Raw genomic sequence first — 23,440 nt, forward strand, 5'->3', positions numbered from 1 at the left:
AGCAGATGATAACAAGCTTTTTGGAAACTAACTCTAATATTTTATTTTTATTCGAAACTTTTACTCTTGCGATTTGAGCAAAAGGAAAGTCATAACACGAAGAGTTTGATAGATGGCTCTTCAATACTGCAAATGATGTCGCCACACATAGTTTAAAAAGAGCCTGAAGTGTTGCAAAGCTGGCAGTTACACTGGCATTATGGTCCTTATTTAGTTATGACCTGAATCATATAGATTCTGGGATTGCCGAACTTGACAGTGACATCTGTAAGACAGACTAGTTGAATTTAGAACGAATGTAAGGCGTATTTTTACACAATTATGAGATTTATGCATTTTAAGAACCCGTATACAGATAACTTCCTCTAATTTTACATGGAAGATTTGTTTGAATTTGTATCTTTTATTAAAATAATTAAGAAGAACTTAATCGTTAAAGGAAGATCTAAGGAAATCAGTGTAAGCATAGCTAGATTTGAATATTATTTCACCCAAATACGAGATGCATTCCATGTTTTCTGCTGCTATGAGAGATTAGTGTTGCGTTGTATCCACATTATTTGATTTCTCAAGATATTCAGATTTATTTAAAAAAATGCATAGTCATACTATCAGGCTCATTCGTATCAGGGTTTTCAGTATTTTTAAGAAAGTGAAAGACATTAAACTAATCATGAAGCTTTTCAGACTACATAAAACCTGATTAGCTCTCTGTTTATCAGATTGTTGCTTATTTTCCATTGACGAACGAAGAAAAGAGACCCAGGTTTTTCATAAGAACTGGCTGAACTGGCCTCTCTTTGATATTCAAAACATTCAATCATTTATTATTGAAAAAGATACATTTAAGATACTTTAGGGTATCAGAAATCCTCTTTGATATTTAAAACATTCTACTAAGAACATATAGAGAATTAGAGTTTCAGAAAGCAGCGCCTCTTTTTACTCTGCATCTGGTGAAGACCATGGGTAAAACAAAATGAGTAGTATGGAGAAAATAAGACGAAAGTTTAAGTCAAGTGGCCGCCATCAGTCGACGAATAAGGTGAGTTTCTGGTGGAAAAAGTCCAAGTCAGTGAACTGAAGAGTCTAGTATGAGTAAAAAAATGTTAAGGATGGAGAATGTCAGATGGATATTTGTGCTTTTCTCTGGGAAATCGAGAACATCTAAACATTCAATCATTTTTTACCAAGCAATATACATTTAAGATATAGTTTGTCATTAAAATGTTTTAATTACGAAAAATTATATGTTTTCCTTTCTTACACTATTTGAGAATATTTACAACGAGAGATATTATGTTTTGAAAATGCATTTTGTTTTAAACGGAATAAAATGATATTACTTAACTGCACTCAGAGTAATATTAAAGTGAATAGGACTTTTTCACAAGTTTCCAGTAGTTACATTAAAAAGAGATTTTAAGGAGATTTCATTTCGCACTTTTATTTTCAATCAAAAATTATTTGAAATACTCGAAGGAATTTTCCCAAGATAAACTTCATAAAATCTTATAAACAATTTTAATGCCGAATATCGTTAAAAAAAAGAGAAAAATCACGAAGAAGAATATAATAAAGTAAAGCATTTAAAAGTTGCCACTGTGAAAGCGCTGTAAGTGTAACAGTATTAAACACATAAGCCGCACCCCCTTTGATTGCAAAAAGGATGCTTCAATCCCGAGAAAGTACGTATTTGTACTTCGATTGTAGTTTATTTCTCCTACCATCCCACCACCTTCTTCCTTCTTGACAAGCCTGACAGACGTCAGGCGTTCTACGCCATTTTCGACCACGTCTGTCTTAGGTTCCGGTTGTCATTTTTATCGCTTTGTCAGAATTGAAAAAGAAGATTTTATATAATGGTTGTGTGTGCCGCTGCAAAATGTTCCAACTCATCACGAATGAAACAAATGCGTTTCTTCAAATTTCCCAGCGAAGAAACTCGAAGGAAAAAGTGGATGGACAGTTCTGGTTTAGCGGCGGAACCTGGACCTTATGCTAAATTGTGTGAGGTAAGAAGAAACATGATTTAATTATCTTCATATAATTTTTTTTTTTATTTACGACAATGGTGATTTTATGGTGAATGTGTGAATGAACTGCGTTATCAGTTTCTGGAGCCGACGCTAAGGGGGACCTTTAAACTGCCATGTTTGCTCAGAGGCCGATGAAGTAGCCTCACTATAGATCATGTTTTAAAAATTATGGTTGGTTGCGCAGCTCCAAACTGTAGTAATTCATCTAGGAAAAATGTAAGATTATTCCGCTTTCCTCGAGATAAATCACGAAGGGAAAAGTGGATTGTTAATTGTAAATTGGATATTACTAAAACAGCACCTTATACAAGACTTTGTGAAGTAATTAACAGTTTCTTCATCGATTTATGCTATCAGATATTTTGCATATTTATCATAGAACCGTGTTTAGCAGTGCGTTTTGAAATTCGAATCATTATATGTTGTAATTGTATTAACTATTTTTGCAGTATTTATAACAGTGTGCATTAGAATATTTGAAATAGTTTGATTTCTTTTTTCCCGTATGTATCATCTTTAAACGGCAATTTTAATTTATTTAAATTCTTATGTTTTTACAGCAAGCTTATGTAGTGGTATTTTTAGAATGCTAACAAAAAGAATGCATTTTTAAGAAGTAAAGATGTGTAGTATTTTACATTCATCAGGCTCAAGGTTTCCTTCAAGTTGGGATTTATATTTTATGTGTAACGTGAATTTTATTAATTTCCTTTTATTGTAAATGTGAAATATTAATAGATTTTGATGATTCAAATCGCACAACTTTTCTTATTTTTCATTATTGGTTATTGTGTGCTGAATTTTGGTGATGAAAGCACGGCATCTAATCCAAGTTTGGTTCAGCTTGTCATAAATATTTTTCAAATGCAAGAAGTTGAGTTGTTTTCCATGTTTAAACAGTTTTTAAATTATGGTAATTTTATGAGCCATAATTTCCAAAACCTTTGGTATAATTTTTTAGTAAGCTTTATTAAACAATCTTTAGGAAAACATGTTCATGCATTATCCCCCCCCCAAAAAAAATGTAATTCATTTTTTTTGTTACTAGCTAGGGTTAACAAATCCCCCTATTGTAATCCCAAATTATCAGCTGACAGCAAGAATTCTGATTTCTTTATTCCTGGGTTTACCCTTAAATATACATAACTAGTACTCTAGTGCATTTAAAATGGTAAGGATAATATTGTAGTAAATTATGAATAATAAGGAAGAACAGGTTACAAATACTATCATAGAAAGAAGTAATGAATCAAAAGTAACACTAATGACTTTGAACTACAAGACACTTCTTTAAAAATTGATGGTTTTTATGTACGGTGTAGGTTAGAATAGTATTTTCCATTGCAGGCAAATCTGGGCCACTTGCTCAAAGGGCCTTACAGGCATAAAAGCTTCATGCTAATTTGCTTATATTTAATTTCTGTGAGTTATCGAATGTCCCTAGCATACTGGTTTGCCCTGGAGGCCATAATTTTATGAAGACTGCAGTGGCCGTTTCTTCAAACTTCCTGCGGGTGTTGTTTCAAGTTATTACGGTTTTGTGAGCCATATTAATTTTTTCGGTAATAGTTTACAATTGGGTGCCCCTTGTTTTTTGGCGATTTTTTTTTGACGCCAAGATTGGCGCCAGGAAGACACAATTTCAAGATGGCCGCTACACAGAACCAAAATAAAAAGTCAAAGAATTGCATAAACTCTGTGTCCATGTACACACCAATCTGTTTTCACTTAAAAAAACATCCCAGAATTGCACAAACTAGACATTGCGCACTGTTTAACTTTGTCCATGTACACATCAATCTATTTTTATTTAAAAAAAATCAGGAAGCTAAAGCAAAGTTACACACTATCATGGTAACCAGAAATAAGATCAAAATGTTACAAAAAATTGTCGCTAATCGAAGGGGCACCCAATTCTACACTAGAGCCATTTTTTCTTTTCCTATTCAGCAGATGTTAAGTATTTCGACTAGCTGTAAATGAATCGGAGTGCAGTCGCAAATGTGATCCTACAGACGTCAAAATAATTCTCTTTTTAATGCAAGGGAAAATATAGCAATAAATGTTAATTTATCTCCTTGTTCATAAAAACGAAAAGGAACTTATCAAGGATCAATTAGGGTCAATGAAAGCATATGTGAGCTTTGTTATAAGTGTGTTGTGACATCACATTTATTCATAATTGGTTCTAAACTGTGCTGCTTAGCTGCAGCTTCACGATCGATGGGATAATACATAAATACCGATATAACACATGAAAAGAGGCTTGAAAAGTTTTCTGAATCTATTATTTGAGAGATTCGGCCTTTCATGAAAGGAAAATTTATTTAATATGATTATGGAGCTGATGAGCCACATACCTTTGTCTTGAAAGAATCTGAACTGCAGAAAAGAACAGCTTTAAAGTATATCATTTTTAGAATTGAAACAAAAAAGCACACACACTAAAAAAAAAAAAAAAAAAAATGTAGTGTGGGGTTCAACAATTAAAATACAAGGTCATATTTGTTAAGGACTGAAGTCAACAAAAAATAAGTACTTTTATTCTAATGGAAAATAAAGTTTTCCATATAACATTTCCAAGTGCTTACTTACTGTATTATAGTTTGAAATGTAAGATCGCCAGTTAAATGAAATTCTTTGAAATATAACTCGAAAAGAAAAATTAAAATGAAGTAAGATTAAAACTTGCTCATTTTAGCTGTGTAATTAGTTAAGCTTTTTATTATTTTTATTATATTAGTGATAATCTATGTGAAAAAATATAACTTCCTTTTTAGATCCTATACCAGGGATGGGCAAACTACGGCCCGCAGGCCAACTCCAGCCCACTGGAAGATTCTATCCGACCCGCGGATAGAATTTTAATTTTCTGGTCTGAGGCATATTAAGAGAAATATATATTTATATATTATATATCATCTCCTTTTCTACTTTGGCTAAACATTATTTTTTTTTTTAAAGGACTGGTAATCCTTTTACATTCTTTATTTTTGTTCTACAAAACATAAATCAACGGAAATAGCAAGCACAGACAGCTTTCAATTGGTAAAGTGTTAAAATCGGAAGTTTTTTTATTAGTTACAGCCGTAGATTGGCGTCAACAAGCGTTATCTCTTTCTCGGGGAGCAGATACTTGGGAATCCAATGTAGGTGAATTAGACCTCACGTGCGGCAGACTGCACATTTTAAGCTGCAGCCAGCTGCGTTTTATTTTGAAGCAAGTATTCTAATATTATTGATTGCATATGGAAAAATTGCGGACATATAGCATCATTGTGAATAGTAGTGAAATTATTAAAAGTATAGCATAGCTAGTGCTTGTTTGGGTTATACATAAAATATTTCAATCCTAAAATGGCTGCTAAAAAATGTAAAGTTGGTTTAGAGTACCATGCCTTTAATGATGAATAGACCTGGAAATATTTTTTTACAGTTGTAAAAGATTAACCAGTGTGTCGCATCTGCAATGAAGCTGTAACAGTCTTCAAAGACTATAACATTTCCCGTCATTTTACATCTAAGCATAAGAATTCCAATTATGAAGCAGTGTCCGAATATGAAAGAAAACAAAATGCAGAAAGTCTTTGTAAAAAATTATCAGGCCAACAAAATGTTTTAAAGAAGATCCAAGAAGCAGCTACACATGCAAGTTACATTGTAGCATACAATATTGCTAAAAATAATAAAGCACTCAGTGATGAGGAGTTCATTAAACAATGCATGCTCCAAGTTTGTGATGTTCTATGTCTAGACAAGAAAAATAATTTTGAGACTGTGAGCTTATCTCGGAAAACGGTAACTTCTAGAATCGAAGACGTCGATAAAAATTTGACATCTCAGTTAAAGATTAGCCAGTTTAAATTTTGCTCCCTATGGCTATGAATGAAAGCATTGGTGTAAATGATACTGCTCAATTAGTATTATTTATAAGAGTTATTGATGAGAACTTTGAAATTAGTGAGGAACTCGCATGCATGCATTCTTTAAAGGGAACTACAACGGGATGTGATATTTTTCGTGAATTTCAGGAAGGGCTTTTAAGTTTGAAACTATCCCGGGAACAATGTTGTTTTTCTACATTGTGTTATACCTCATGATGCTCTGTGTAAATCTGCATTGAATATGAAGGCCGAGCTTGATGCAGTTGTACAGCTTGTAGATACTATTCGATCTCGTAGGATTACTCAAATGTAATTTTGAGATTTTCTCCAGTCCATGCAATCTAAGTACACTGATGTACTGTATTACACGGAAGTAAGTGCAGGATGTGTTTCCGACTGAGTTTGGCAGCTGGAAGACAACATCATGTCGTTCTTCCATGAGAAAAACTGATTTGCGGAGTGCAAAATGTTATAAGATACAGAATGGATTTCAGACTTGAAATTTCATTTTCATAGATCTTCTTTGTCATATGAACAACTTGACTGTCAAGATGCAAGTGGAAAATCAATTTATCAACGATAATCTGGTTTCATCTGAAAGCTTTTAAACTAAAACTTAATCTGTTAGCTGGGCAGCTAGCTAAGAACAAGATCTCTTATTTCCCGAGGTTAAATTCAATATCCTCAGTAAATGAAGAGAAGCTTAAGAATTATAGATGGGGCTTGAAAAAACTGCATTTCGAGTTTAAACGCAGATTTCAAGATTTCAGTGCCATTCAAACAGAATTGGATATTTTTACCATGCCTTTCAACATAAATTGTAAAGCAGTGAGGTCAGATTTGCAGCTTGAATTAATTGAGTTGCAATCTGACAATCATGTCAAGCAGTTGCTTCTAAATATGCCATAGTTAGAGTTTTACAAATCGTTATCGAAAGCAAGTTTTCCAAATTTAATATCTCACGCCCAGAAAATCACTGCTATGTATACTTCATCTTATATATGTGAACAAGTGTTTTCTACTATGAACCTTAGAAAGAATTATTTCAGAAGTAGACTGACAGATGAGCATTTAGCCTCGTTTCTTAGAATCAGTACATCTCACTTCGAGCCTCGATATAAGGAACTTTTAAAATTGAAATCACAATTTCATTCATCTCATTAACATATTTAAATTTCAATACTTGTATATTAAAATTTTAGAAAAATTTATCTTGGCCTGCCAAACTTTTTTTTTCTATTTTCGGCCCGTGATCGGAAAAGTTTACCCATCTCTGTCTTATATATTTGAATAGCCTGCTTCAGGTTTGCCCACTATAGGTACATAAAAAGTTTAATTTGTTCATTTTTGGAACGTAAAAAATTAAGTTCTTTTAAATATATATTATAAATTTGAGCTTTCTTTTTTTTTTTTTTTTTTTTTTTTTTGTTGACATGACTGTTTTTACATTCATACAAAGCATCTTTAAAGTTTCAATGATAAATAATTGAATGCTCTTAAGTGGCCTGCTACTGGTATTTTTACTCTATTGTTGTAATTGTGTATCAGTCCGTTTGCCATAAATGCTTTCATAAAACTTTTAACAAAAGTTATTTTCATAAAATTCAGGGATTTTCTTTCTTATTTTAATAATACAAATAGAATTATATTAGAGTATCCTGTTTATCTTCAGGATTTATTTGTGAAGAAAAAGATCATTATATATTATTATATATATAGTATTTAAATACTTTTGTTTAGTTAGAACTGAATTCTTCCTTTGCCCCAAAGCATCTTTTAAAGATAGCTCTGTAGTTTTTTTTTTTTTTTTAAACCAGTAACTAAAAACTCGATACAAATATCATTTCAAAATGATAAAAAAAAATATCATTTCAAATTTCTCTTCTGTTATTGGGACCGAATTAAGAAATATATGTATCTGTGCATGTGTTATGGATGTACGTATATGTGTATACACATGTATGTGCACATACAAGCATGCATACATACATTTCTGAATCCATTCTCAGTAACAGAAGAGTACTCCAAATGATGAGAACTTATCCCTGTAATAAATACTTTGAATCAATAATTTTCTGCTACTGTGATTTATATGTTGTCTCTTCTTTAATAAATATTGATATATTTTTTGATTGGAAGAAAGCAATAAACAGTTTTTCCTGCTTTCTTTTTAAATAATTTTTTTGAATATTAATTTTATTACAGATACATTTTGAAGAAAGTCAGTTTGAACTTCATAGACAAGATGGTTGGAGAAAGTTGAAGCCAAATGCTATTCCAACTATATTTCCAGAGCCTGTAGAATCTCCAAAGAAAAAAGAAAAACCAGCGGCATCTCGCAGACGTAAAAGATCACCATCTGTTGATTCTTTGCCATCTCCAAAGAAGAGGCGAAAGCATAGTCTAGCAAATCAAGAAAATGCTTCCTCCACAAAGAAAAAATCTCATGCACGTAAAAGAAATACAAGATCTTCTGATTCTCTTGTAGTGCAGAAAAGAAAACATTCTTCTACTGGTGGTTCCCATTCACAAAAAGAAAATGTTTCTCCTAGAAGACGTAAAAGTAAACATCCTCGGAAAGTCAAAGCAGAACCGGTAAATATACTTCTAAAAATAATATTTGAGGTGTATTTTAAACATGGAACTTATAAAAAAAATCATGTTTAAAATGTACATTATAAAATTAAAATATGAATTATAAAATTATTAAGCATTGCTAAATTGTTAATTATAAAATTATTGTTTAAAATATAAATTATAAAATTTACTCTACATTTTAAACATGATAAAACCAGATAGTTAAAAAAACTTATATTTCCCTTTTTCTTTTCACCTTTTTTTAAAAACATACTTATTTACAAAAAGTAAGATTATTCTCTAAATAAATGTTGTCATTTTGATTTTGCAGAATAGAGAATATTCTGATTATTTTATGAAACATATAAAAGTTATTTTTTGATGATAGCTATGAGGTTGAGAAATATTTAAAAATTTTTTGTGCGTGTATTGTTTGGTCATATTAACCAGCAGACTTCAAGTCTGTATTTGTAGACGAATTTAAAGGACTTAAAAAAGTATAAAATTGGGATTTTTGCATTATTTAAACTTCTGATTAGTTTTACTTCCTTGTACGAAGTAAAGTATTGTAATCGCAAAAAGGAACAAATTATTACCGTAATTCGTAATAATTCGGGAACCTCGGGAACAGTGGCGGCTCGTAGCTAAAATTAGTGGGGGTGCTGTTCCAAAAAAATTTAACCTTTGTCTTAAAATTGTCTAAAAGGAAATAAACACGTACGAGTTTAAAAAGAAAATTTATTTTGAAACTTCATGAAATCTTACAAGAACAAAATTAAACATTTCTTAATTACTTTAACCTAAATTGTTACAGTTCAATCTTTGCCTATTTATTTAAAGATGAAATCCATTCTTCTTGTTTTAATTTGCGTGAAAAGATCAATAATTTTCTCCTTGATCTCTAGATGACAACTGAGGAGATTTTTCTTTATTGAAATCAATGCAAGCGCATTTAGTTTTTCCGAATTCCTAGTGCTTCTTAGAAAAGTTTTCATTCTTTTGAATGTGGAAAAGCATGGCTCTGCCTCTGATGTAGTCATGGGAACTCTCGAGAATTTTTACCTGTTTCGTAATTTCACTAAGAACATCATCTAGATTATTTTCAAAGATAAATTTCAGTAGCTCAATTAATTTGCAGTATTCATGGTTATCAAACCTACGATAGAATACTTTTAGTTCAGTTTCAAGCTTTTCTTTGTCAGTCATTAAATATGCTTCACTTGTCAGAATTATTTCTTCTGTAGAATGTTCATTCCTAAAACTAGCGAAGCATTTCTTGTTTAACAATTTAGCAACTGCTAAGTGTTTAGTGGAAGAATATTTGTGCATTATATCAATACATAGTATAAAATCACATATTTCCTTAGCTTCTGCCATCAGTGTCTTTGAAAAATTCTTACAGTACTTTGAGTTTCTTAATTCTAAAATAGCAGTTTTGAAATTTGTTATATATTCATGAACTTTAAATAACACACTAATTTTTCTGGATTGCATTTAGTCGTATATTATTTCAACATGAGGCATCTGATAAAAAAACTCTAACCAAAACTTGAAATTATCATCATATAGGTTTTTTTTTTAAAAAAAAAAAAAAATTCCTGTTGCTTTTGCAATAGTTTGATCTGCATTTGATGTTGATTGAATTTCAGTAAGGCAATTTTTTAAAGGTTGCATATTTTCATGAACTCTGTTTATGGTCCGTATGATGAAGTTCCACCTTGTGGAGGAATACCACACGCGCGGAGTAAAAAGAAATCACGTTTCCAACAACATGCCAGAATTCCGGCACTGCAAGAGCGACAGTGCTCTTCTCGCTATCCGGCTCGCGTGCTGTTTTCTGTGCGCAGAACAGCCAAACACCACGTCGTTGGAACTGTGAAGTGCGCAGTTCCGAAGAAAGAATTTCGTAATTTTTCACAAAGTAGGGGATGGCAACTGACATTAAGCTTAAGGATTATGTATTATAAAAGTATAAAGAAAGAATTAAAGACAAAAGGGCACACTATATTAAATATTAAAAATAATAATAAGTGGAAATAGGGGGTGCTGCAGTTCCACAGTCCTTATTACGAGCCGCCACTGCTCGGGAACGTATTTACCTTGTACGAAGTAAAGTATTGTAATCGCAAAAAGGAAGTACAGTCAAAAGTCGTTAATTCGGACACCCATAATCCGGAATGATCTATAATCCAGGAGTGGAAATATTCCACCGGACTTTATGTCTTATAAGAGTTTTTTATTTCTGTTACATTGCCCGAGATCCAATGATGTTAGAAATCTTATAAAAAGGGGGAAAAATGATAAACTTGCTCCTATAAGATCTGTGTTTGATTTACTTGTATAGAAGTTATACATGTTTTGGTGAGTACGTCACCCAGTAAGCCTGCAAAGTACGGTATTAAAATGTTTGCTGTAGTGGATTCACGGACCTTTTATACTTAGAGTTTAGATATCTATGCAGGAACAAATGCTAGATATAAAATACAGACTGCATCTGTTTTTATTATTGAAAATTCCTCGATGCTTCTAATAGTATTGTCTGTTTTAGACATCCTTCAAGGATGGGGCAGAAATTCAGAATTCTTGAAGATGTGTTCAGACATTTGTTTGAATGTAAACTGTTGTCTATCTACTCTACAGGATTTTAGGTTGATTTGTAAATAGGTATTTAAATGATTCAGTAATGAATATCCAGATGGTGTTTGACATTTAAAATGTTATTAACAGTGATACATGCTTTTGTGTCTGTCATGAAGGCCTATATTTAAATGGCACTTATTAACTAAATTTGTATCATTACTTATATTAGTCTGGATTTTCATAAACTTACATTTATCAAGATGACATTTACATCAAATAAAGTAAAAAAGCCAAGTATCTAATATATATCAAGTGACAAAAAAATCTCATGACCGGATTAAACCAATCATGCTGCCAAGGGTTAAAATATATGTGAATGTTTGAAACAAATGTCCTTTTTTTAAATGCAGCATCATACAGAATTATTATCAATCATTTAAGTAACCTTATTACTAAGCTGTTTGAACATTTCCTTTTATTTATTTTATTTTGCTGCAAAAGTACCTGTAGTAAACTAAATCTGAGAAGAATTGAGCTTTTGAATTTCATTTGAAGTGTTTTTCCTGTTTGGATAAGAATTAGATATGCTATCTTTAAATTTTTATTGAATCTTTGCATTTTTTCATTATATCTTATGTTTTATAGTTTTGTAAATTTATTATAAAGGAAAAAGGAGAGAAGGAACATTTTATATATAAATATAAAATGTTTGGATTTTTATATAAATAATATATTAGAATTCCCAGTATAATATTTGGTTAGAATAGACTGAAGGGTACCCCTTGTATTATCGCAAAGTTGTTGTTTCATTTATTGGTAAGTTGTTTCGTTTATCGTCAAGTTGTTGTTTTGTTTATCGCTAAGTTGTTGTTTCATTTATAGTAACCTGGGTAGTTGAATGTTTCGTAAATATACTTTTTACCTCCTTTGACTTTTTAAGTGAAAGTACATCGATGTGTACATGGACAAAGTCAAGGGAGTGTGCAATGACAAGTTTTTGCAATTCTGTGATGTGTTTTTAAGTGAAAGTAGGTCAGTGTGTACAAGGATATTGAGTTTGTGCAATTCTTTGATTTGTTCTTTTGTATTCGTGTAGCGGTGATTTTTGGTGTTAAAATCTGCACTACACAAACCCAAAATAACAGGTCAAAGGATAGCACAAACTTGGTATTCATGTACCACCAATTTTCACCAATGGGTACCTGCAAATATACTTTTACCTAATACAGTACAAAGTCTGTAATCCGGGCTTCAAAGCCACAACCTTTTTTTTTAGTATGCTATATGCATGTACGAATTCACTTTTAATGCTACGCATGTGCGTTTAATGTTTACGCATGCGCTCTTAGAACAAAAAACGAAGCAACTTAAACAACTTTACATTGAAAGAAATGTTTAATAAAGTAAACAAATAAATATTAAGCTTTTTTTTTTTTTTTTTTTTTTTGTAAATTTTGATACCCTTTAGATCATAATTGCTCTTTATTTCATAAATTATGGTTTCATATTTTTAATTCTATAATTTTTGCATGCCATCTTACCAGATTTAAATTGATGATCTAAAATCTGGAAAAACCTTAATCCGGAATCACCGAAGTCCTGACGAGTCCAGATTACGGACTTTGTACTGTATTTAATTTTGAAAAATACTAATACTTTATTTAAAAGAATTTAAACATTTATTAATCAATAAGTTACATATGGAACATTAGTTACCTTGATAATTAATGTGTCACATGCCGTTTATTTTAGGAATCATCCTCATCTTCAACTGAGGAAGAAGAAGACTCTGAAGATGACGAAAGAGACCAACAGATAGCTCTTCTGAAACGTGAAAATGAATCAATGCGCCAGGAAATTCAGGAATTTGAAAAGCACAACAAAGCAATGAGTAAAGTTATTCTTGAGCTTGAAAAACACAATAAGGCAATGAGTTTTAAGTTACAAGAATTAGACAAGGACAATAAAATTATGAGCAAAAAATTACATGATTTAGAAAGACAGAATGAGGATCTGAAATCTAAGTTAAATTGTTGTTTTTCTGAAGAACAGCTGGCTAGAATGGATAAAATGAAACAGCTGGGTAAAATTGAAAGGTATATACCAGCAATAAAATAATATTTGAAAGATTTTATCTGGAAATCACAGTTGTAAAATATTTCCTGTAATGTCATTTTATGTCCTGTACATTTTGTGACAATTATATGAGTTCATGGGCCACATTTAGTTATCAGAATAGCATAAAAGCCATTTCCAAAAAAAGTTTGATATTTAATTGAGGCAAATAAAAGTGATGAAATTGATTGCAAATAAAATTCGTAAATGTAGATATTTCATTTTTCGTAGCCCAAGTGTAATGTGTTTTAAGCTTTTCGTGGAACATAAAATCTAGTGTTTATGGTTATACTTGTCTTCTGCAGTTGAAATAAGTTGCTTAAAGCCTGTAAGCAATTCTCATGAACATGAGAATATTTGTTATTATTTAATACACATGTTAATATACTGTTTATTAATACATTTCATATTATTTAATGCAATTTTAAATGAATAATTGCATAGTAATTATTTAATATTCCGTTATGTTGATCTTTTAATAATTTTCAGAATAATGAATTGAATAGGAAAATGAGACAGCAACAAAGTTGTGATTGTTTTTAATGACTGTTTTTTTGTAATAACAAAATGCCTTTTTTTTTAAAAAAAAAAAAAGCTGTATCAGTGACAAAGGTTGGGGAATTTCCTTTCATAATAACAGCTTTTAAATAACTGAGCTCCTAAGCAACAGAAAAATGTTTGTGAAGAATAATGACGAAGGATAACATCTAAGTGTAGAAGGAAGAGGTTAATAGAATTCATAAGGTATTTATTTATTAAATCGTTACTTATTCAATCATGTCATCAGTGAAATGAAGCCCAATTTTTTTTAACCTTTTAATTAGGTTAGATTCCTCAAATATGGCAAAGCATACCAGGGCTATCTGCCTAAAGGGAAGGATGCTTTTGTGGAGGAGTTTTCTAAAGGAAACTGACTTAACCAACCATGCAGCCAACTGGTTCATCTGGTTTTAAATTTGAGTCAAACTACCATTATTCAGCAGTCTTAATCACTTGGCTGCTATTGGGGCCTTTTAATCTGTTGATCTTTGTGTATATAAATATCTTCAAGTACGGAATAAGAGATTTTGCTTTTAAGTGGTTCTTCACTTTTATAAACTTCCAATAGAACTATGGTAATGCCTGTATGTTCAGCTTTTAAGTTATTTTGTATCTTATTTATGAAACTTGTTATTCTGTTTCAGATCTTTTTTGAGAATTTTTGACATTCTGTACAGCAGAAAATGAGAACTTTATGAATTTGTTGTGAATTAATTTTGGTTTTTTATATATTGCGTATATTGCGTAAACTTTATTGTACTGAAATTATTATAGAGACTGGTGAATTGAACTTCTTGATGGCTTTTGCTTTCATCAAATTATACCAAATATGTATAAGGATTCAAATTTAATCATCTTCTCTACAAAGCATTTAAAATTCTTGTGAAATAATAACATAGTTATTACACAATAATAACAGTTTAAATAGTTTCGTTGTTGTTTATGTAATAATTGTCTTTTTTAATATTTTGTTTCATCAAAGTGATATATTTTGATTATCAAGTAGGATGTATTTTCTTCTTGAAGTATAGAAACCTGTGTATGATTCATTGAAAACGTATATAATTTTGCATAATTTTAGAGTAGAGGTGAATACTTTTGATGCATTCTGTAAATGAAAGTGATTTACATTACATGTGGGGCAAAACTTCAGAAACATTTATGTAGCGTTAATTCTAATGGCAAGATTTTTTTCCAGATAAGGAAACATTAGTAATACTTTAGTATGATGATTTGTTTAATTAATTATGGCAAAATATATGAGGGCTAAATGTATAAGGCCTTTGCCAAAACTGTCCAAAGGAAACCGTCTTTATTTATTTTTAATTTAAAAGCTTAGGTATCTTCAATTTCATAATAAAGGAAAGGTAATAATGCTTTGTTATAGTTGAAAAGTAAAGAGTTTATTATTAAAAAAATTAAATATTCAATTATTTTAATTTAAGATTGGAGATTTGTTTGTTCACATGTGATTATCTCTAGGAAATGCTAATGATAATTGTTATATTTTATCAGCAATTTCTTGAAAATAAATTATTAAGTTATTAAGCTGTTAAATGATTTTTATTTCTTTGAATTTAATATGCATACTAACATTTTGTAACTGAAATTTCTGCTAATAAAAGTTCTAGGTTTTTATTATATAAAAAATGTGTTTATTATATAAAATTTATTATATAAAAAATAATTGTTTATTATATAAAAAAGTATAGAAACCTTTAGTGTTTAGTTTTAATATTTAGGTGATATCCGGTTGTAAATTCACAAAAACTTTAATTAAGTATGTTTGCTATTAATTAAATATTAAGTATATCTGTTATTATGTTGTAAACTGGGATATTTGAAATGCAGTTAGTAATTGTTTGCAGGGATCTACACTAACTTTCTAGAGAATAAGAGTAAATTTGCCAAAATAATTAGCCTCTGTACTGGCAAGGGTCTCTGGTAGTATTCGTATGCTAATATGGCACTGATTGTTTGAACCCTGCATTATAATGACTGATGTAAATTGTGCATGAGAGCTTATCTGTGTATTTGGTATAAAATTTAGTTAATTCTTCCTTTCATCTGAATAATAATAATATGCTCTGACAGTTTATAATGTGCATTTCAGAATGAATTCTTTTGCAGGAAAATAACAGCTTGAATGCTTTTTGCTCAAGAAGTTTTCTATTTAACTGCAATTAATTATAGTGATTACTCTTATTTCAAAAATTTTTTTTTGTGTGGGGTTGTTTAAAAAACTGTAGGTACTTTTTTTTTTTTTTTTTTTTTTTTTTTTACAGTTGCATTTAAATATTTCTGTGCGATATTTGTTATGTCATTCACTTTTAAAATGTTTTTAATGTTCATTAATTTTAGTTATTTGTCAGCTCTAAAAAAATCAACCTGCTGTATAATAACAGTGCATAAAATGTAAACAAAATTTAAAGGGGTTAAGTCTAAAATAAACTTCATATTTTTGTTTTATCCCAATGAAGGCTGTGAAATGATTTTTTGGCTTTACAGCTCTTTGCAGTTTATAAAATTTTCGGTTTCTGTAAAAAAATATAAATTATCCAAGTTTAAACTTAATTATACAGATTAAATTATAAAGTTTCTGTGATTAAAGATTAATTATTCAGTTTTCAATCTATGAATAATAATTAAAGTTTGGTTTTATGAAGGAAAACCTTTTGAATGGATAAATGATATAGATATTGACCATCATGATATAGGTTGCTATTTAATTTTTTAGGAACATTTTTTACTCTTTAGTTTTATCTTTTTAGGCTTTATTGAAATAAGAGCAATCTTGATTTTCAGCAGGTATGAGAATTCTTGAGATTAACTATCAAAACTATTCTGTTTTTAATTTTTTTTTTACATATAGAAGCATTAGTGGTTTTGCTTTTTTCTTTTAAATTATTGCCTAGTATTTTCGCCAACGCTTTTTTTTAATGGAAGTCTAGGATGCTAAATTTCAAGACAAGTAATCAAAAATTCTTTTAAAAAGTACAGTCTAAACTCTTACAATTGACATTAATTAGTATTCAGTCAGTGACTGTTTCTATTAAACTACTTAGTTTTATTGGCTATTTATTCTTTAGAAAACTAATATACACACTAGTTTTACCTCTGAAAAAACTATACATATGCACTTAGGTGTATTATGCAATGAGTGTTTGCATAACACAGTCGGAGAACAATATTGACTGTGCAGATATATTTTTTAGTATAAATGTATTAAAGTAGGAATTCTGTGTGAATGTTAGTAATTTTCTTTGGTAAATATAAATCTATATTTCTGTGTGGTTGACTGTGCAAATATATTTTTAGTATAAATGTATTAATGGAGAAATTGGTTTGCATTTTACATTTTTAATTTTATTTAGAAAATTTAAATTTGTATTTCTGTACATACCTCTTCTCAAATTTTATCATTTCTGATAATTTTAAACTCTAAGTAATCTTAATGTAATTATTTTTGAAGTTCAATTTCAAAGATTACATTTATAGTTTTTTAAGTTGTTTATATCGTTTTTGTAGTCTACCGTTTATATTGTCTTTATAGCTGCATTTTTAAACATATATTTTTGATCTTTTTTTTTTTTTTTTTTTTTTTTTTGTTTGTTTTTCTTTTATCATCATTTTCTGTTAATGAATGAAAATATTAAAGTGCTAGTTTCGAAAAGATGTAATTTAACAAACTGAATTTTTCTAAAATCACATTTCAGTTTCATAGCTTGGAATTTTTAATTTTGCTATTGTATGTATAGATTTTATCTTCTGCCATTAATTTTTTTGCACTTTGAGTCTCTTTTCAGGATACACAAATATTAATTTTAAGAATTTTTATCATGCAACTTTTTGTGCTTATGTGAAATGACTTCTGTTTTCCTCCAGATACTTTCATTTTTTTTTTTGTAATATGATATAATTTTTTATACCAAGGGATTAAAAATAGCTTTATTGTATCTTCTGTCTACAATAAAGTCCGATAATTAACTGTGCTAGGTCTGCATGCTTTCCCAGCAAAGTGTTATGTACTTCTTTAGGTTATGGAGAGTTAAAAACATCATTCTTTGGCTGAATTTTAAAGCATTTGCATTGATATTTGAATTGTATTATACTGGTTTATTTAAAATGATTGACTCAATTTCAGATGGCCTTTTTATATATATATATATAAATAATAAATTTAAACAAATTAAATTTAAATTTTAACAAACACATATAAAAGTAAAAAAGCAAATTTAAAGCCAAAAAAATTTTTAAAAATGTGTAAACATATAAAAGATTTAATTATCGAACTAATCTACAATATCATTTAAATTCAGAAGCATAAGCAAATCAAGTGCAAAACCAATCCATGAAAATAAATTCACTAATATAGCAAATTAAAATTAATTAATCCAAACAATTTTTTAAAAAATGCATAAGTGAATGACTATTGAGCAGGCAGGAGACAGACTTTTCAAGGGGAAGTTGCCTCCAAACCTAACTCTCCAATCATTCAATTCGTGTTTCGTCATTCGTGCAGGCAAGGGTAAAAGTCAAAACCAAAAGTAAAAAGTGAAGAATGTCCAAAAAGAAATACCAATAAAGTGGTACCCTTAGAAATTAGCATTTAAGAATTAAAGTTCTATAAGGAAAATACTATCCAAGTTTATTTGCATGTGTTCTAGGTCAGTGTCTCAAACTGGTCTCCCAAAGCAATTTTATGTGGTCTGTGAATACGTTTCACTTATGTATTTGTTGTAAAAACGGTCTTACAAAGATTTCAAGGTTTTAATTATTTGAAATCTCATTTTACATTATTTTTATTACTATTAAAATGAAATGAAAATTGCAGTAGAAAAATATATAAATGTCACCAATTAATTTACAATGTGATATAAATCTTATTCAAAGATTTGAAGATAGAGATTTTATTAACTTTTATTCATACTTGTCAAAAAGGTTATGAAGTTATGAATTTTTAAAGTCCCTCTAAGATTAATCACTTTGTTTGGGAATGCATTTATAAGTGAACAGTTTTTATGACAGTTGAAAATTAATAAGAAAGAAACCACATATACTAATGAGCATCTACAATTTGTGATGAAAATAATTTCTATCCAAGGCTACAAATTTTATCAAAATCAAAACATCACTAACTATCAAGTTGTAATGAGAAATAAAAGAAGTGTTTATAATTTATGCACATACATACTTATTTTTGTTTATGTATTGAAGAAAAACTTAATAAATAGAAGAAGACTTATTGATGATAAATTTTTTGTCAAGTTTTCATAATTTATTTGTTTTTCATGTAAATTAAATAAGTTTTTTTTTTTAATTAGAGTTCAAGACCACTGTTATAGGAGATCTTTATTTGCATAAGCAAACACAAAGATAACAATCAAGTTTTTGTCATACAATCAGCTCCTGATTATGTGGGAGCATTTGTCATACAATCAGCTAGCTCCCTGATTGCGTGGGAGCAGATCAACTAGGTTCCATATTAACTGGACCATGTCTGAAAAAGTGTTTTGCTTATTGTGGACTGATGGAAAAATTACTATCACATATTATTAGCATAATGCAAAACAGTCTAAGCAAAATACAAAACAAAGAAAACTCCTCTGTGTCCTAAGAGCTGTGATAGCAGATGTTCTAATAGAATTTGGAAGTTTTTTTTTTCCTACAGCAATACATAATTTAATTGTATACAGTCTGGAATATATAAACATTATTAATTGATCTGTTAACCTTTTGATGGTCATTTCATAATGCTGCAGTTGGCACAAATGAACACAGTTCACATTAGAAATTTAGGACCAACAGATACCTTGTGTATTTGGGAAGAAAGACTTGTTCTCACAGCTGCAAAAAGGATAAATGTAAGTTGTTTTATCTCAAAAAGAAATTAAATATACATTTGTTAATTATCTGTTTCACATTGACTTCTGTTGAAATGCAAGAGTAATGTAAACAAAGAGCAAAATTCTCATATTCAAAAAAAATAATTTTCATATAAAATTATTCAGTAGATTAATCATCTGACCCTAGGATCCACAAATAGAGTATTCACCATTTAATCAGAAAGTACGAGGGATATATATATTGAATATATTATTTCTTTTGAATTTGATTCAATTTCCAATCTGTGATTTCACTTGTAATTTCATTTGAATCAAATTCTCAGTTTCTATGAATTTTGTAGAGGGTTAAACTGCTTGAAAATATAGGTAAATTGTTAGTACATTAGAAGCTCGAGTATCCAGAAAGCTCAGGAAATGCTGAATTCGGGATATAAGAAAATTGCGGATAGTTAAGCATATAGAAAATGGAATTCATGCTATCAAAGCCGAATTAGTAGGAATAATCTGTTCTAAATTCATAAAAACAATCACCCTGTTGGAGTGATTATTATCAATCTGAATATCAAAAACCTACATTTATAACTAAGATTTTGGAAGAGAGAGAGGAGAATGCTTTTCAGTTGTATAAAAGCTGGTGAATTTCGTAGGCCTGATCCGATTGTAAAATCTCCCCCTCCCCTCGAACATGAAAGTTCATGGAGATCTCTTTAGTCATTTCGGCAGAAGTTAAAACAAGCATATTATTCTTAATTCAGTTAGATAATAAAGAGATACAAATTATGAATATAGCATACAAAAAACTTAAATTCACTTAAATAATTTTTCACTTTGCATCACTATTATTTATTAAATGAATTGATGATTTATTAAATGAGTTGTTTATCATGGCCTTTTTTTGGTGCTCAGATCTTATAACTTTGAAAATACTCCCCTTAATGCAATCCCAAAAATTAACATTTCTTTGTTTCAAAATTTGAGAGAAAAAATAGAACTTGTGTCTTTCTTTGAAAATAATTAAACCAGCTTATCAAGAATTAATCGAATCTACATTAAATCAAAATTGTATAATTGTGTTGTGACGTCATGCCTATTCATTACTGGCACTAATTCGCACTGCTTGGCGACAATGTATGCATGTTATAGTTCAACCACGTGAAATGCAACCTTGGCATTCTACCTAAACACTTATGATCATCCAGAATGGGTGTTATTTATGCGCCGCAGGGTGAGAAGGTCGCAAGAATATTTGCATTTTTCTGGAAAGATGGAATTTACTACTAAAGAAGGAAAAGTCCTCATCTTATCAGGTAATCCTGTTGCCTTTCACGCCTTTATTTCATATTCGCAGAAATAAATTCAAAGATTGCTATTGATTTACAATGCTGGTAACCAAAGGTGTTGAATATTCCCCCCCCCATAACATAGAATTTTATTGGAACAACACATTTCATTGCTTGCTTTTAAAAATAAGATTCTTATAAATAATGGAATTATATTTTTTTTAGCAGAAATACTTTTCCTATGGCTAAAGGAAAAAAAAAAAAAAAGTCAACACTTATCTACTGTATTTGAGTGGGGGTCTTCTCTGATTATAGTTTATTTAAGGTGACATTTGCCAATGTTTTATGCAACAACTTTTTCCATTCTTCCCCCCCCCCCCAAATAAATTTGTTTTTTTATTCCCCTTCAGTTATGTGTAATATTGCATATAGGTTTTACCCTCAAAATTAAAAAGAAATATAATTTATTATAATTATTATAATTAAATAACTATAATAGTCATTAATTATCATATAATTATAACCAATTATTAAGAAATTTTCTTTTTTCTTTCTATATTATGTTTGTATATTCAAAAATAAAAAAAGTAATTATTAATTTTAATATTATCATATTTATTATCATAATAATCAACTGTAATAATTATTATATTAAAATTCATTATAATGAAAATTTTACAATAAAATGTAATAATTATATAATTGTAATTATGTACATTTTATCATAAAATTATGTTTCTCTAGCAAAATTAAGCTTTGAAAACACTTATATTTTTGCCAGTATATAAATATATAAATTCACAAAACTGAATACAGTGTAATCAAACACTTAATTATAAATTATGATCAGCATATTATCTTAGATTACTTCTTCAGCATCCTCCAGGGAGGATGAGTCTGAGGTCCGTATGGGTCTGAAGGTCTCCCACCCCTTTTCTCTTACCACCAACCTGTTGAGAGGAGTTTCGGCTCGCATATTTAGAGTGCCACCATGTTGGACAGACAATATACGTATACAAACATCCATGCCTTCTCCAGCATTTGAACCCAGTCCTTTCAGTACACCAATCAGTTACTCACCACTAGCCCTGTGGAGCCTTTTAAAAAACTTGACATGTACACAAGAATTGGTGACATGGGAGGCTATTTTGAAAGTTGTAAATTATTTGAAGATAATTTAGTGCAGTTGGAGTTACTGTGTGATGAAAATATATATTCCTTCAAAATTTTACTAGCATTTCGAAACTGTAAAATTTTACTTTAGATCTGACACATACAATTTACATTTAGATCTGATTAGACATAAACTGTTTGCAGCAGTGCTGTTATACTCCTCTGAAATTGGGTCATCACTTTGATTTGCCTTTGATTGACTTATTTGTATATAAGCTTATGCGATTCTGATGTTACTTTGATTATATTTTCTGTTACTCAGTGGGGAAAGTAGTTGTATAGCACTCTTTGAAATGAATTCTTTTTTAAAGATTGTATATGATATGAGAAAGATTTCATGTAGTTATTTGCATAGATATCTATCACTTCATGTTGATAATACAAAGATGCTTTGTCTTGGTAATGCAAAAATGGTGCAATGGTGCAAGTGTCAGTAGCGTTTTGTTATGTGTGTTTGCTTTTTTGTTATGCATTTGTATAGATATTTTTAATCTTATTTAATTCATGTAATGCTTTTATTGAAAACATACAAGTTTAGTTTTCTTGAGTAGATGCTGTAGTTTAATGTTGTATAAAAATAATCTTTGAAAGTATGCATGAGCAAATAAGTATGCTGTGTAAAAATATTAAGATTTGCTTCACTTTAGGAAGTTAACTGTTTATTTTTAATGATGTATGTATTGTGTACATGAAATGTAGTTTTTAATTTTGAACCTATATATTTAGTTCTAAAATAAACGGTGAAAAATGTGCTACTGCTTTTGAATTTATTTTTTGGATGAAATGTGTATCCTTCAAAAACAAAACATCTTTTCTAACATGGTAACTATAATTTCTAGAAAAATCAGCTAAATTATATTTATCATAGCATTGTAGGAATATTGCTCAAAATGTTCCTGTTGCGAGGATTTTAAAATAGATCAAGGCAAATTACTGTTTTATTTTTATTTTATTGAGAATACTCTAATACAATTTTGAAAGTCATAGGATACATATGATAACACATCGTTCAATAAGTCTCGGGACTAACTCAGAAAACAACATCCATTTCACAAAATTCACGTTTATTCATCAACATAATCGTCATGAAGAGCTATGCAATCATTCCAATGCTTTTCTAACTTTTCGATACCATGCTTGTGAAATGATTTGTCCTTGTCCGAAAAATAAGTTTCAGTGGCAGCGATGACTTCCTCATTCGAGCCAAATCTTTTTCCCTGGAGCATCTTTTTACAGCAACCATTTATTTCACCATTGACTACAGCAAACAGCCAGTAGTCGTTAGGGGCTAGATCTGGGGAGTATGGTGGGTGGGGAAGCAGAGTGAAGCCCAACTTGTTCAATGTAACAAGTGTTTGCATTGACTCTGTGGCACGGGGCATTGTCTTGATGGAAGATGATTTTTT

General features: G+C 29.8%; 1 protein-coding gene and 1 long non-coding RNA gene across 3 annotated transcripts in view; one reads left to right on the forward strand and one right to left on the reverse strand.

The window, feature by feature from the left end:
- Positions 1 to 1,724: 1,724 nt before the first annotated feature.
- Positions 1,725 to 22,786, forward strand: LOC118197014 (uncharacterized). Of its 2 annotated transcripts, none has more exons than XM_035368481.2 (3): positions 1,725 to 2,015; positions 8,129 to 8,518; positions 12,833 to 22,786. In XM_035368481.2, exons 1-3 carry the CDS (start codon positions 1,863 to 1,865, stop codon positions 13,196 to 13,198), a joined length of 909 nt encoding a protein of 302 aa, XP_035224372.1. In that variant the 5' UTR covers positions 1,725 to 1,862; the 3' UTR covers positions 13,199 to 22,786. The 2 variants fall into 2 exon arrangements, with proteins under 2 accessions (XP_035224372.1, XP_035224373.1); XM_035368482.2 differs by lacking the exon at positions 1,725 to 2,015 and adding an exon at positions 2,160 to 2,360.
- Positions 8,134 to 23,440, reverse strand: part of LOC146998958 (uncharacterized) — a 38,681-nt gene continuing 23,374 nt past the window's right edge. The window contains exons 3-4 of the long non-coding RNA XR_015039846.1: positions 12,797 to 12,904; positions 8,134 to 8,530 (exon numbers count right to left, since the gene is read on the reverse strand). This is a non-coding gene — a long non-coding RNA (uncharacterized LOC146998958). The remainder of the gene's footprint in view (positions 8,531 to 12,796; positions 12,905 to 23,440) is intronic.

Source organism: Stegodyphus dumicola, chromosome 2, assembly GCF_044657685.1.
Source record: "Stegodyphus dumicola isolate Sdum_Otavi_A_Nest chromosome 2, ASM4465768v1".
NCBI classification, from domain to species: Eukaryota; Metazoa; Arthropoda; class Arachnida; order Araneae; family Eresidae; genus Stegodyphus; species Stegodyphus dumicola.

Bases quoted from the DNA above. Each gene is read 5' to 3' on its own strand.
- LOC118197014 (XM_035368481.2), top strand. From the start codon at position 1,863: ATGGTTGTGTGTGCCGCTGCAAAATGTTCCAACTCATCACGAATGAAA. The intron at 2,016-8,128 runs GTAAGAAGAAAC...ATTTTATTACAG, and splicing joins CTTATGCTAAATTGTGTGAG to ATACATTTTGAAGAAAGTCA. The intron at 8,519-12,832 runs GTAAATATACTT...CGTTTATTTTAG, and splicing joins GGAAAGTCAAAGCAGAACCG to GAATCATCCTCATCTTCAAC.